The following is a 12,288-nucleotide window of genomic DNA, read 5'->3' as shown; positions in this document are numbered from 1 at the left end:
GCATTTTCTCATTCAGTCTGCACAACAACCCTATGAGGCAGTCTTTATTTTTTTTGAGATAGAGTCTCTGTCACCCAGGCTGGAGCGCAGGGGAGTGATGTCGGCTCACTGCAACCTCCGCCTCCCAGGTTCAAGCGATTCTCCTGCCTTAGCCTCCCAAGTAGCTGGGATTTCAGGTGCGTGCCACCACAGTCAGCTAATTTTTGTATTTTTAGTAGAGATGGAGTTTCGCCATGTTGGCCAGGCTGGTCTCAGACTCCTGACCTCAGGTAATCTGCCCGCGTTGGCCTCCCAAAGTGCTGGGATTATAGACTTGAGCTACCACTCCGAGCCTTTTTTTTTTTTTTGACAGTCTCGCTCTGTCACCCAGGCTTGAGTGCAAGGGTGAGATCTCCTCTTACTGCAACCTCTGCCTCCTGGGTTCAAGCAGTTCTCCTGCCTCAGCCTCTCGAGTAGCTGGGATTACAGGCACCTGCCACCACACCCAGCTAATTTTTCTATGTTTAGTAGAGATGAGGTTTCACCACGTTACCCAAGCTGGTCTCAAACTCCTGAGCTCAAGCGATCGCCCATCTCGGCCTCCCAAAGTGTTGGGATTACAGGCTTGAGCCACTGTGCCTGGTTTTTTTTCTATCTTTCTTTCTTTTTTTTTTTTTTGAGATGGAGTCTTGCTCTGTTGCCCAGGCTGGAGTGCAATGGCACGATCTCAGCTTACTGCAACCTCCACCTCCTGGGTTCGAGCGATTCTCCTGTGTCAGCCTCCCGGGCAGCTGGGACTACAGGCGCGTGCCACCACGCCCGGTTAACTTTTTGTATTTTTAGTAGAGACAGGATTTCACCATGTTAGCCAGGATGGTCTCCATCTCCTGACCTCGTGATCTGCCTGCCTCGGCCTCCTGAAGTGCTGGGATTACAGGCGTGAGCCACCACGCCCAGCCAAGGCAGTCTTATGATCCATAAAACCTCATTTTATGGATGAGAAAACTAAGGTTCAGGGAGGCAAGCGGCTTGCCTGGGGTTGCAGCACATGTGAGTGGAGGAGCTGGGTGTGAAGAAGCCGTGCCCCAACCTTTGTGCTGTGCTGCTGCTTCTTGGTTTGAGGGAGCCACAAACCACGACGCCAGCTCAAAGTCACACCCCCAGCATCACCCAGCCTCCAGGCCTTTCCCTCACATTCCTTCTTGGCAAGACTGGTACTTTTCTAAACCTCAGTCTTAGTGGCTGCCGAGCCACTACTTGCGGCTCAGTTCCCCATCTGGGCCACTTATTGGTTGAAGAAGAGGATTGTGCGTCTCCACCTAGACCAGCCACCCAGGCAGTCCTTGTGCTGGCATTGAAGGGGAAGTGATCCATGGGACCTTCTGTGGGGAGGAGGCTTTGGAGCAAAAGAGGGCCCAAGCACCTGGACTCTTTTGTGGTCTCTCCTGCAACTTCCGTGGATGGCTGCAGGCAGGCCATTTCTTCCCTTTGAGCCTCAGTCTCGTAGACTAGAAAGTAAAGGTCAAGGGGACCTGTGGGTATCTGAAGAGTGCCATGGGTCCATCGCAGAGAGAGACAGGTGTCTCCTTCCTCTAGGAAGTTGGCCTCCAAGGAGTTCCTGCCTTGTCCAGAAAGCATGCTGCCTAACAGCATCCGAACTTGCCCTGCCTGTTCAGCATTTTGATTGCTGAATTGATACTGTTCGTTTGCCTTTTTTTTTTTTTTTTTTTTTTTTTGAGAAGGAATCTGGCTCTGTCACCCAGGCTGGAGTGCAGTGGCAGGAACTCAACTTACTGCAACTTCCACCTCCGAGGTTCAAGCGATCCTCTTGCCTCAGCCTTCTGAGTAACTAGAATTCTAGGTGCACGCCACCACACCCAGCTAAGTTTTGTATTTTTGTATTTTTTGGTTTTTTTGAGGCGGAGTCTCGCTCAGTCGCCCAGGCTGGAGTGCAGTGGCTCAATCTCAGCTCACTGCAAGCTCCGCCTCCTGGGTTCACACCATTCTCCTAACTCAGCCTCCCAAGTAGCTGGGACTACAGGTGCCTGCCACTATGCCCAGCTAATTTATTAATAAAAATAATTTTTTTTGAGACAGAGTCTCGCTCTGTTGCCCAGTCTGGAGTGCAGTGGCCCGATCTCAGCTCACTGCAAGCTCTGCCTCCTGGGTTTACGCCATTCTCCTGCCTCAGCCTCCCGAGTAGCTGGGACTACAGGCGCCCGCCACCTCGCCCGGCCAGTTTTTTGTGTTTTTTAGTAGAGACCGGGTTTCACCATGTTAGCCAGGATGGTCTTGATCTCCTGACCTCGTGATCCACCCGTCTCAGCCTCCCAAAGTGCTGGGATTACAGGCTTGAGCTGCCGCACCAGGCCGCTAATTTTTTTTTGTAAATTTTTGTATTTTTAGTAGAGATGGGGTTTCACCATGTTGGCCAGGCTGGTCTCAAACTCCTGACCTCAGGTGATCCACCCACCTCGGCCTCCCAAAGTGCTGGGATTTGCCTTCTTTGTGAGTGTTTTAAAAGAATACTGGAGACCTTTCCTGGAGAGTTTCTCCTCTCCAGATGGCTCCAGAGCACCCCACGCTCAGGACATGTCCCTGCCCAGCCAAGCTATCTCCTTTTACTTCCTTTGCCTCCTCTCTCCCAATTATTGGCCCAAACTGATCAGGGCCTCTGGCCTCTCCCAGGCAGGTTCTTCTGGCACTCCTCTGGTGGACTGCCCCCATCGGCCACGCTTGCCCTGCTCTCCAGCGATTCTGTGGCTCCTGGCTCCATAGTCTCGCGGACAGCTATCTTTCCTGGGAAGATGTTCCTGGTGGGCCTGACAGGGGGCATTGCCTCAGGCAAGAGCTCAGTGATCCAGGTGTTCCAGCAGCTGGGCTGTGCAGTGATTGACGTGGACGTCATGGCCCGGCATGGTGAGTTGGAGGGGCAGGTTGGGGGTCCATGCACAGCAGCTCCCCGTGCTTCCGGCCTTCTGCCACACCTCCCTTTTTATAAGTCTCAGAGGAGGGGAAGGCTCCTGTCAACCCTGGTCTGACTTCTGTCCCTGCCCCATGTTTGCCATCTTTGTTCTTCTATTTACTTTTCCCTTTTTAGAAACCCCCCAGCTCTGCCCCATTACCAGCACAAGGGATCGTGTGCACTCTGCTCTTCCTTCACTGCTTTCTCTCCCCTCATTTTGCTTTTGCTCCACCTGAAAGAAGCACCCAAGTTCCCCTATCATTTTGCCCCTGGTCACTGAGGTCCTCTGGCTGGCCCTGAGGCTCCAGGGAGTGACCCAGCTTTTTCCTCCTGCCACAGTTGTGCAGCCAGGATACCCTGCCCACCGGCGCATCGTAGAGGCCTTCGGCACTGAGGTCTTGCTGGAGAACGGCGACATAAATCGCAAGGTCCTGGGGGATCTGATCTTTAACCAACCTGACCGGCGGCAGCTGCTCAATGCCATCACCCACCCTGAGATCCGCAAGGAGATGATGAAGGAGACCTTCAAGTACTTCCTCCGGGGTGAGTGCCGGGGCCTGGGGCAGGGTTGGGGGCAACACCCTCTCCTTCCAGGGCCAGGGCCCTTCTCCTCTGCAGAAAGTTTGGCCAGGGTAGGGGAGCTGGTTATCCCAGCTGATGAGTTCATACTGCTTACTGGCACCCCCTCCACGCAGAGCCCCGTACCAGCCCCAGAGGAAAGAAGCACGTGCCCTCAGCTCTTAAGGAGGATGACAGTTTAAAGAGAAGAGACACATGAGGCTTTCGAGCCATGAGCCCAGGAAGTAAGTTGGTTTTTCCAGTAGGGATGGGAGTAATAAGAGCTGGTGAATAATGGAGCCATAGATCTGAGTTCAAATCCCAACCCTGACAGTTTCTAGCTGTGTGACCTCATTGAGTGATCTAGCCCTCAGCTCACTTTTTCATCTGTGCAGCGGGGATAATAATCTAACATGAGGCTGGGCACAGTGGCTCGTGCCTGTAATCCCAGCACTTTGGGAGGCTGAGGTAGGCAGATCACTTGCAGTCAGGAGTTCAAGACCAGCCTGGCCAACGTGGTGAAACCCTGTCTCTACTAAAAATACAAAAATTAGCTGGGCATGGTGGTGTGCACCTGTAATCCCAGCTACTTGGGAGGTTGAGGCAGGAGAATCGCTTTAACCTGAGAGGTGGAGGTTGCAGTGAACCGAGATTGCACCCTGTACTCAGACTGTCTGGGCAACAGAGCAAGACTCCATCTCAAAAAAAGAAAAGAGGTCCGGGCGCGGTGGCTCAAGCCTGTAATCCCAGCACTTTGGGAGGCCGAGGCGGGCGGATCACAAGGTCAGGAGATCGAGACCACAGTGAAACCCCGTCTCTACTAAAAATACAAAAAATTAGCCGGGCGCGGTGGCGGGCGCCTGTAGTCCTAGCTACTCAGGAGGCTGAGGCAGGAAAATGGCGTGAACCCAGGAGGCGGAGCTTGCAGTGAGCCGAGATCGCGCCACTGCACTCCAGCCTGGGCAACAGCGTGAGACTCCGTCTCAAAAAAAAAAAAAAAAAAAAAAAAGAAAAGAAAAGAAAAAGAAAAATTCCAACGTGAGCATGTTAGGAAGACTGAGGGTCCAGGTCAGTGACTGTCAGTTATCACACATGTAAACTGCAGTCAGGGGCAGGTTTGGGTCTGGCTGAGCCATCTGGGAAAGCAAGTTTGTAGACTGCAAATTGGGGAGGGACCAAGATGGCCAGGGTGGGTGGGGAAAGGGTGCTATGTGGGGACTATCCTCTGCAGCTTGGGCTCCATAGAGAGTTAGGTGCAGGTGTGGGGACAGCCAGGCAGTGCCCAGATGGAAAAGAGGGGAGTATTTGAAAAGGAGGGGCCTGGGGCCAGTTGGCAAGAACCTTCTTCCAAGCTATATGCCACGGTTCAAGCCCTGTTCTTTTTTATTTTATTTTATTTTATTTTTAGAGATGAGGTCTCACTATGCTGGCCAGAGTGGTCTCAAACTCCTGACCTCAAGCAATCCTCCCACCTTGTCCTCCCAAAGTGCTGGGATTACAGGCATGAGCCACAGCACCTGGCCTAAGCCGTGTTCTTCAGGACAGCATTGCACAGGGGTGGCCTGATGCTTACTTTCCAGGATGGGGTCAATCACCAGGAGAAGTGGGAGGGAGGATAGAGGGTGGTGGCTTGGAAACTGGCAAAAGGCTGGCCTAGGGCTGCTGGAGATTTGCCTGCCAGCCTTTGGCACATGTGGCCTCCAGCCTGGTCCTCCGAGTTGAAGGCCTGGCTGCCTGTCTCCCCACTCTCAGTCATTACACTGAGACTTTACTTCCACAAGAGTATGGGGGAGGGTTTTTTTTTTATTTTTATTTTTTGAGATGGAGTCTCACTCTGTCACCCAGGCTGGAGTGCAGTGGCACGATCTCGGCTCACTGCAACCTCCCTTCCCAGGTTCAAGCGATTCTTCTGCCCCCAGCCTCCCGAGTGGCTGGGACTACAGGCACACGCCGCCACACCTGGTTAATTTTTGTATTTTTAGTAGAGATGGGGTTTCACTCTATTGGCCAGGCTGGTCTCAAACTCCTGACCTCATGATCTGCCTGCCTCGCCCTCCCAAAGTTCTGGGATTATAAGCTTGAGCCACTGTTCCTGGCTGGGGGAGCTTTTTACACTGTGACCATGGCCAAGCCCCTTATTCTGTCATGCCTTGAGTGGGCAACCTCCCCCACCCTCATCCCTCTCTGGCCAGTACCTGCCTCCAAATGAGGGATGACTCAACAGACATCCATGATGCTGACCCCCAACCCCCTCCCGGCCGGGCTGGAGCTGGCTCCCACATCTTGCCTGCTGAACCAATGTGTATGCTCCTTCTCAGCACTGCGCCACAGGCCTCCTCCCTGCCTCCCTCAAGGAGAGTCCTCCCTCTGGACTCTTTGTGCTGCCTCCTATGCTGCACCAGTATCCTTCCTGTCCCCCACCCAGAGTGAAGTCGTCTGCCTTTCATTCCTGCCCTTTCTGCATTCTCTCCCAGGCCAGTTACCGGTGCATCTGCAGGGCTTCCAGGCGGCACTGGCTCTCCCCTTCTGAAATTAAACATCGGATAATGTCACCCGCTCCAAAGCTCTTTCACTGTGTCATCCACCCAGCCTCCCGCCTCCCCAACCACCACCACTTAAATAAAAGCCAGAGAGCCCTTTTCAGCTCGATAAGGTGAAAAATGGGGACGACAGCTGTGGCTTCCACAGTCCCAGTTTTTCCCTGATGAGTATAACAAATACAACTGTCAAAGTTGGTATAATCAAACGTCAGATAAGATCACCAGCTGTTGGGGACTTCTCTGTGTAGGCAGACGGATGTCTTAATAGAGTCAGGATGGTTTGCAGAGCTTATCAAGCAGGAGGGATGTGACAGCTGAATAGCCCTTTGCTGGTGAACCAAAGAGCTGACCATGTACTCCCCAGAGGGGCCGGAGAAAGGACGGCGAGGGGAGAGGAAAGTGATGGGAGCTAAGCAGGAAAGGGAGATAAGAGGCCCAGAGAGGATCTGGTCTGTCTTGGCTTCTGCTCCAAGTTGGGGGGCGCACCGCACTGCTGGCCTCCCCCTGCAGCAGTAACTATCATTTTGGGGCACCTAGCGAGGAACTGGTGAAGAGTGCTGCGTGGTTCACATGTATTCAAGGCTCATTTCATCTTTACTATCATCCTGTGAAGTAGGTATTCTTTTTACTCATTTACACAGATGAGGTTTATACAGAAGGGGGCCCAAGGTCACATGGTGGGGAAGCGGGGGACTACCAACCAAGGTGTATCATCAGAGCCCATGGTTTTAACCCCTTTGTTCAACTGTGGGCTTCTCTTGGGCTTACTGAGCAGCAGGTCCTGGGGAACAGGAAACCAAGCAGCTGAGATTGCCACCCCCTACCCCTATTGTCCTTGCATCACTTTGAGTGCCAGTTGCCCGTGACACCCCTGGAATTGGTGTGATGTGTGTCTGGTTCTGTGCTTGGAAGTGTTTGGAGTGGGATGCTCCAAGGGTGCAGTCTCCTGCCCCAGCCAGGCCAGGGGTCTCTGGGCAGAGAAGCACTTCCCTGTCCGTTACCCTCCTTGCTATCCTGGAGCCCTCCCAGCTTTGTACCCATGCACAGGGGTCACTGACCTAAAAAGAACGAGGAGCGTGTAGCCCACAGCAGCCTAGGGATGTGCTCATTCACAGTGGGTGGGGGTGCCTCCCTTGACTGGCCTTGGCTTAAAGTAGGAGGTCCAGCCAGTGCCTTTTACCCTGCGGGAGTGTTATACAGTATTAGTCATAACTGCCCCCTCTGCCTCCAGATCCAGGCCTTACCCTGGCTGTAGGTCTGCCTCTGATGGGAGAAGCAGCTTCCTTCTGCTGGTGCTGCCCCCATGTGAGCCTCTCATGGAGAGTTGGTAGAGACAGCCCACCTTGGCTCTTGTCAGCAGAGCTGGGCCTGCAACCGGCTTTTTGGGGAGAACCTATCTTTTGGGTGTTTTGTTTGTTTGTTTTTTCTGAGAAATAACAACTTGAGATTTAAGATCAAGGTGAACTAAACCCTTAGTGCCTTCCCTGATCACCTCCTTGCCTCACACGGCCTGAGGCCTCTGCTTCAGCCCCCACAGTAGAATCTCCGTCTTCTTGTGCTGTGCTGGTCCTCATTCATGGAATCCTCATCTTCACCTTCTCATTTTCAAGTATCAAAAGACCTGCCCCCTACTTTTCAAGGCCAGCACAAATGACAGCCCTTCTACAAGGTCTTCCCTGATCAGCCATCCAGAAATGATTTTTTGCAGCCTTCTGCTCTGCACGGCATTGGAACCGGCTAGTGTGCAGGGTATGTGTGTCCTTGGAAGGCCCCTTGGACGGTAGGGCCCAGCATATCATCAGTCCCCAGCATGTGCTTGCAGAATTGAACTTGGGGGTTTTCCAACCTCTCCCCAGGATACCGCTACGTGATTCTGGATATCCCCCTGCTGTTTGAGACCAAGAAGTTGCTCAAGTATATGAAGCACACCGTGGTAGTATACTGGTGAGTGACCACCGGGGCATCTGGGAAACAGCCCACATCATTTTGCACTTTGCCCTTTCCCCATGGGGCGGCCAGGAGGCATGGGGGTTTGGGCCGCAGTGCCCAGGCACAAACCAACCTTTGTGCCTCATGCAGATAATCCTGGGGGCAGGTATGGAAAGGGATGGCCCCCGGGCTTCTCTAGTGTTTGGGGAGCGCTCTCCCTGCTGGCCATTGCAGGTACTTCAGCCCAGATGCCTGGCCTCGCCCTGGGACACTGTTACTTAGTGGCTCCTTCTTCCTCCTGTAGCACTTTTATTACTTTGCACAGTTTGCCTGTCAGTGGGAGGTGGTCAGGACAGGTGTTGATATTTCTGAGTTACTGAAGATAAAATTAGAGAGGGGGTAGTTACGGAATGTGTCCAGGGTTACCCTTTGGCAACACCTGTTATGAGCAGAAGGTTTCATGGAAGGGACTGTCACAGCCCAGCTAAGGAAGGAGCTTTGTTCTCAGAATTCCCCAGGACATGGAGCCAACCAGAATCCAGGTTTGACAAACAGAGGAGGATCAACCTGTGAGGGAAAATGAGTCCCTGTCCCAGTGGGGTGAGAGAGGAGATGAGTCTGCAGGTTATCTCTGCCACCCAGAAACTTCCTGGATGCCACCCACAAGGACAGGAGACACACAGGTGGGCACTTGGCTCTGCCGGTATTTCGGGCATAGGTTGACTCTCAGGAGCTTAAGGCATAGGAGGCTCCCAGCACACTGGAGGCGTAGCCTGGAGTACTCAGTGCCCTGAAAATTCCCTTGCCTTTCCCCCTGGGTCCCCATGGGCTCTCATTGAAAGCCCAGTCTGAATCCCTTGAGCCCAATGCAGGGACACAGGCATCCTCTCAGCTCCCCCACCGGGCCGTGCTGCCTCACGTGAGTAAACCCGCAGCCTCTTTGGGTTCTTCATTCCCTGTTTGTGAGGCTGTCAACTAAGGTCAGGCAGACCCCACGAAGACCTGAAATTCTCTTCGCCTTAGTAGCACAATTGGAACTTTGTACCTAGGGATAAAAACTTTTTTTTTTTTAAAGGATCTTAGACGCCAGGTGCAGTGGCTCACGACTGTAATCCCACCACTTTGGGAGGCCGACGTGGGTGAATCACCTGAGGTCAGGAGTTCGAGACCAGCCTGGCCAACATGGTGAAACCCCGTCTCTACTAAAAATACAAAAACTAGCCAGACGTTGTGGCAGGTACCTGTAATCCCAGCTGCTTGGGAGGCTGAGGCCAGAGAATCGCTTGAACCCAGGAGGCGGAGGTTGCAGTGAACAGAGATTGCACCATTGCACTCCAGCCTGCATGACAAAAGCAAGCAAAACTCCATCTCAAAAAAAAGGCCGAGTGCAGTGGCTCACACCTGTAATCCCAGCACTTTGGGAGGCCAAGGCGGGTGGATCACCTGAGGTCAGGAGTTCAAGACCAGCCTGACCAACATGGAGAAACCCCTTCTCTACTAAAAATACAAAAATTAGCCAGGCATGGTGGTGCGTGCCTGTAATCCCAGCTACTCGGGAGGCTGAGGTAGGAGAATCGCTTGAACCCAGGAGATGGAGGTTGCAGTGAGCCAAGATCGCGCCATTGCACTCCAGCCTGGGCAATAAGAATGAAACTCTGTCTCAAAAAAAAAAAAAAGAGGCCGGGCGCGGTGGCTCAAGCCTGTAATCCCAGCACTTTGGGAGGCTGAGACGGGCGGATCACGAGGCCAGGAGATCAAGAGACGATCCCGGCTAACACGGTGAAACCCCGTCTCTACTAAAAAATACAAAAAAACTAGCCGGGCGAGGTGGCGGGCGCCTGTAGTCCCAGCTACTCGGGAGGCTGAGGCAGGAGAATGGCGTAAACCCGGGAGGCGGAGCTTGCAGTGAGCTGAGATCCGGCCACTGCACTCCAGCCTGGGTGACAGAGCAAGACTCCGTCTCAAAAAAAAAAAAAAAGAAAAAGAAAAAGAAAAAAAACACAAAGGCCGAGCGCGGTGGCTCACGCCTGTAATCCCAGCACTTTGGGAGGCCAAGGTGGGTATCATGAGGTCAGGAGATCATGACCATCCTGGCTAACACAGTGAAACCCCGTCTCTACTAAAAATACAAAAAAGAATTAGCTGAGCATGGTGGCGGGTGCCTGTAGTCCCAGCTATTCAGGAGGATGAGGCAGGAGAATGACGTGAACCCTGGAGGCGGAGCTTGCAGTGAGCTGAGATTGCACCACTGCACTCCAGCCTGGGCGACACAGCGAGACTCCATCTCAAAAAAATAAAAGAAAAAGGATCTTAGAGTGTAGAGGAGAAGACAGACAGAGCAGGGGCCGACACCTGCATATGCAGTCGCCAGATGACCCTGCGCCCACCTCTGGCTGTTTGTCCTTCCTGTGCTTTGCTTTTTTTTTTTTTTTTTTTTTTTGAGTTGGAGTCTCACTCTGTCACCCAGGCTGGAGTACAGTGGCGTGATCTCAGCTCACTGCAATCTCTGCCTCCCAGGTTCAAGTGATTCTCCTGCCTCAGCCTCCTGAGTAGCTGGGATTACAGGCACACGCCACCATGCCCGGCTAAGTTTTGTATTTTTAGTAGAGACGGGGTTTCACCATGTTGGTCAGGCTGGTCTTGAACTCCTGTCCTTGTGATCCTCCTGCCTCAGCCTCCCAAAGTGCTGGGATTACAGGCATAAGCCACTGTGCTCGACCCTTCCTGTGCTTTTCTTTGAGGTTGGTCTGTTTGCCAAGAGCAGAGGTGGCCATCGGTTTTGGTGGGTGAGTGGGGCTTTGTTGATCATGTGTGCTCTCCAGGAAACCTTCAGCCCCACTCACCAGCCAGAGGAGCCTTTGCCAGGGTCCTGGGTGCCACTCATGCCCTGCTTTCGTGGGTATGGGTGTATAACTCGAGAGATGCCAGAGAGGTGGTGATGCTTTTCACCAAAGGGATCTAGGCTTTACAAAAATAAGGACTCCCTTGTGGATTTCTTCAACTGAGAGACTACCCCTGATGCATCTGAAGTTACTTAGGACATCTCCCAAAGTGTGATTGTACCAAAACATTATTTCATGCTGTTTTCTTTTTTTTTTAAGACAGAGTGTCACTTTGTCACTCAGGCTGGAGTGCAGTGGCACGACCACAGCTTACTACAGCCTCAACCTCCTGGGCTCAAGAAGTCCTCCCACCTCAGCCTCTTGAGTAGCTAGGATTGCAAGCATGCATCATCACACTTGACTAATTTTTTATTTTTTGTAGAGATTGGGTCTTGCTGTGTGGCCCAGGCTGGTCTCAAGCTCCTGAGTTCAGTGATCCTCCTCCTTGGCCTCCCAAAGTGCTGGGATTATAGGCATGAGCCACTGTGCCCAGCCAATTTCATGTTTTTGAAAAATTTGTCGATTGTGGAATAAGTGGGTAAAAATCCTATTACCACAAATTGTACCAAGCCTTAGACTAACTAGGATGGGACCATTTCTGAGCCCCAGGAAGGGCTGTTGGAGGTGCTGCCCCACATCCAGGAGGCTCTGTGGTCTGGGCCACACTTTCAGGAGGACGTACACCTACTGGGAGCCCCAGGCCATCTCCATTCTCACACCAGATTCTCCAACCCACAGATATGTGGTCTCCCTGATGAAGGCTGGATTTAGTTGTTCTCAGCCAGGCAGGTATTGGCCCCACAATGGCAACAGTACACTGAATCCATAACAGAGGAAATCTATAGCTTGTGTAGTTCATTTTCATGGCGAGTGGCTGCACTTGTTTCTGGCCTCACTTGGTCTGCTTCCCAGAATCCCTAAGAAGGGACCAAACTGCCGAGGTGGGAGGATCGCTTGAGCCCAGGAGTTTGAGACCAGTGTAGGCAACACAGCAAGACGTCGTCTCTATATTTATTAAAAAAAAAAAAAAAAAAACACCACGCGCAGTGGCTCACGCCTGTAATCCCAGCACTTTGGGAGGCCGATGCAGGTGGATCACCTGAGGTCAGGATGGCCAACATGGTGAAAGCCCATCTCTACTAAAAATGCAAAAATTAGCCAGGCATGGTGTTGCACGCATGTAATCCCAGCTACTTGGGAGGCTGAGGCAGGAAGATCTCTTGAACCCAGGAGGCAGAGGCTACAGTGAGCAGAGATTGTGCCACTGCACTCCAGCCTGGCAGGTGAGACTCCATCTCAAAAACAAAAAAACAAAATACAAAAATTAGCTGGGCGTGGTGGCACATGCTGGTAATCCCTGCTACTCAGGAGGCTGAGGCAGGAGACTCATTTGAACCCAGAGGGTAGAGGTTGCAGTGAGCCAAGATCATGCTAC

The 12,288-nt window shown here is 52.6% G+C and overlaps 1 protein-coding gene and 1 long non-coding RNA gene across 15 annotated transcripts in view; both read left to right on the top strand.

Annotated features, from left to right (window-relative positions):
* DCAKD (dephospho-CoA kinase domain containing) overlaps nt 1–12,288 on the top strand; it is a 75,291-nt gene that overhangs the window by 18,463 nt on the left and 44,540 nt on the right. For 5 of the 14 annotated variants that reach the window (XR_013405804.1, XR_013405803.1, XM_077969465.1 and 2 more), the window contains exons 2-4: nt 2,672–2,898; nt 3,284–3,487; nt 7,899–7,986. Coding sequence is in view for 6 of the 14 variants with exons in the window: in XM_077969465.1 (XP_077825591.1) it covers nt 2,787–2,898; nt 3,284–3,487; nt 7,899–7,986 (404 nt within the window). In the remaining 8 variants the exon portion in view is untranslated. 14 annotated transcript variants of the gene reach the window in all.
* LOC144335785 (uncharacterized) lies at nt 9,029–12,231 on the top strand. The gene is made up of 4 exons (XR_013406944.1): nt 9,029–9,241; nt 9,537–9,987; nt 10,656–11,301; nt 11,923–12,231. It is a non-coding gene; the product is annotated as an uncharacterized LOC144335785 (long non-coding RNA).

This window comes from Macaca mulatta, chromosome 16 (genome assembly GCF_049350105.2).
Source record: "Macaca mulatta isolate MMU2019108-1 chromosome 16, T2T-MMU8v2.0, whole genome shotgun sequence".
Lineage (NCBI taxonomy): Eukaryota > Metazoa > Chordata > Mammalia > Primates > Cercopithecidae > Macaca > Macaca mulatta.
This window is presented reverse-complemented; position numbering and strand designations above follow the sequence as displayed.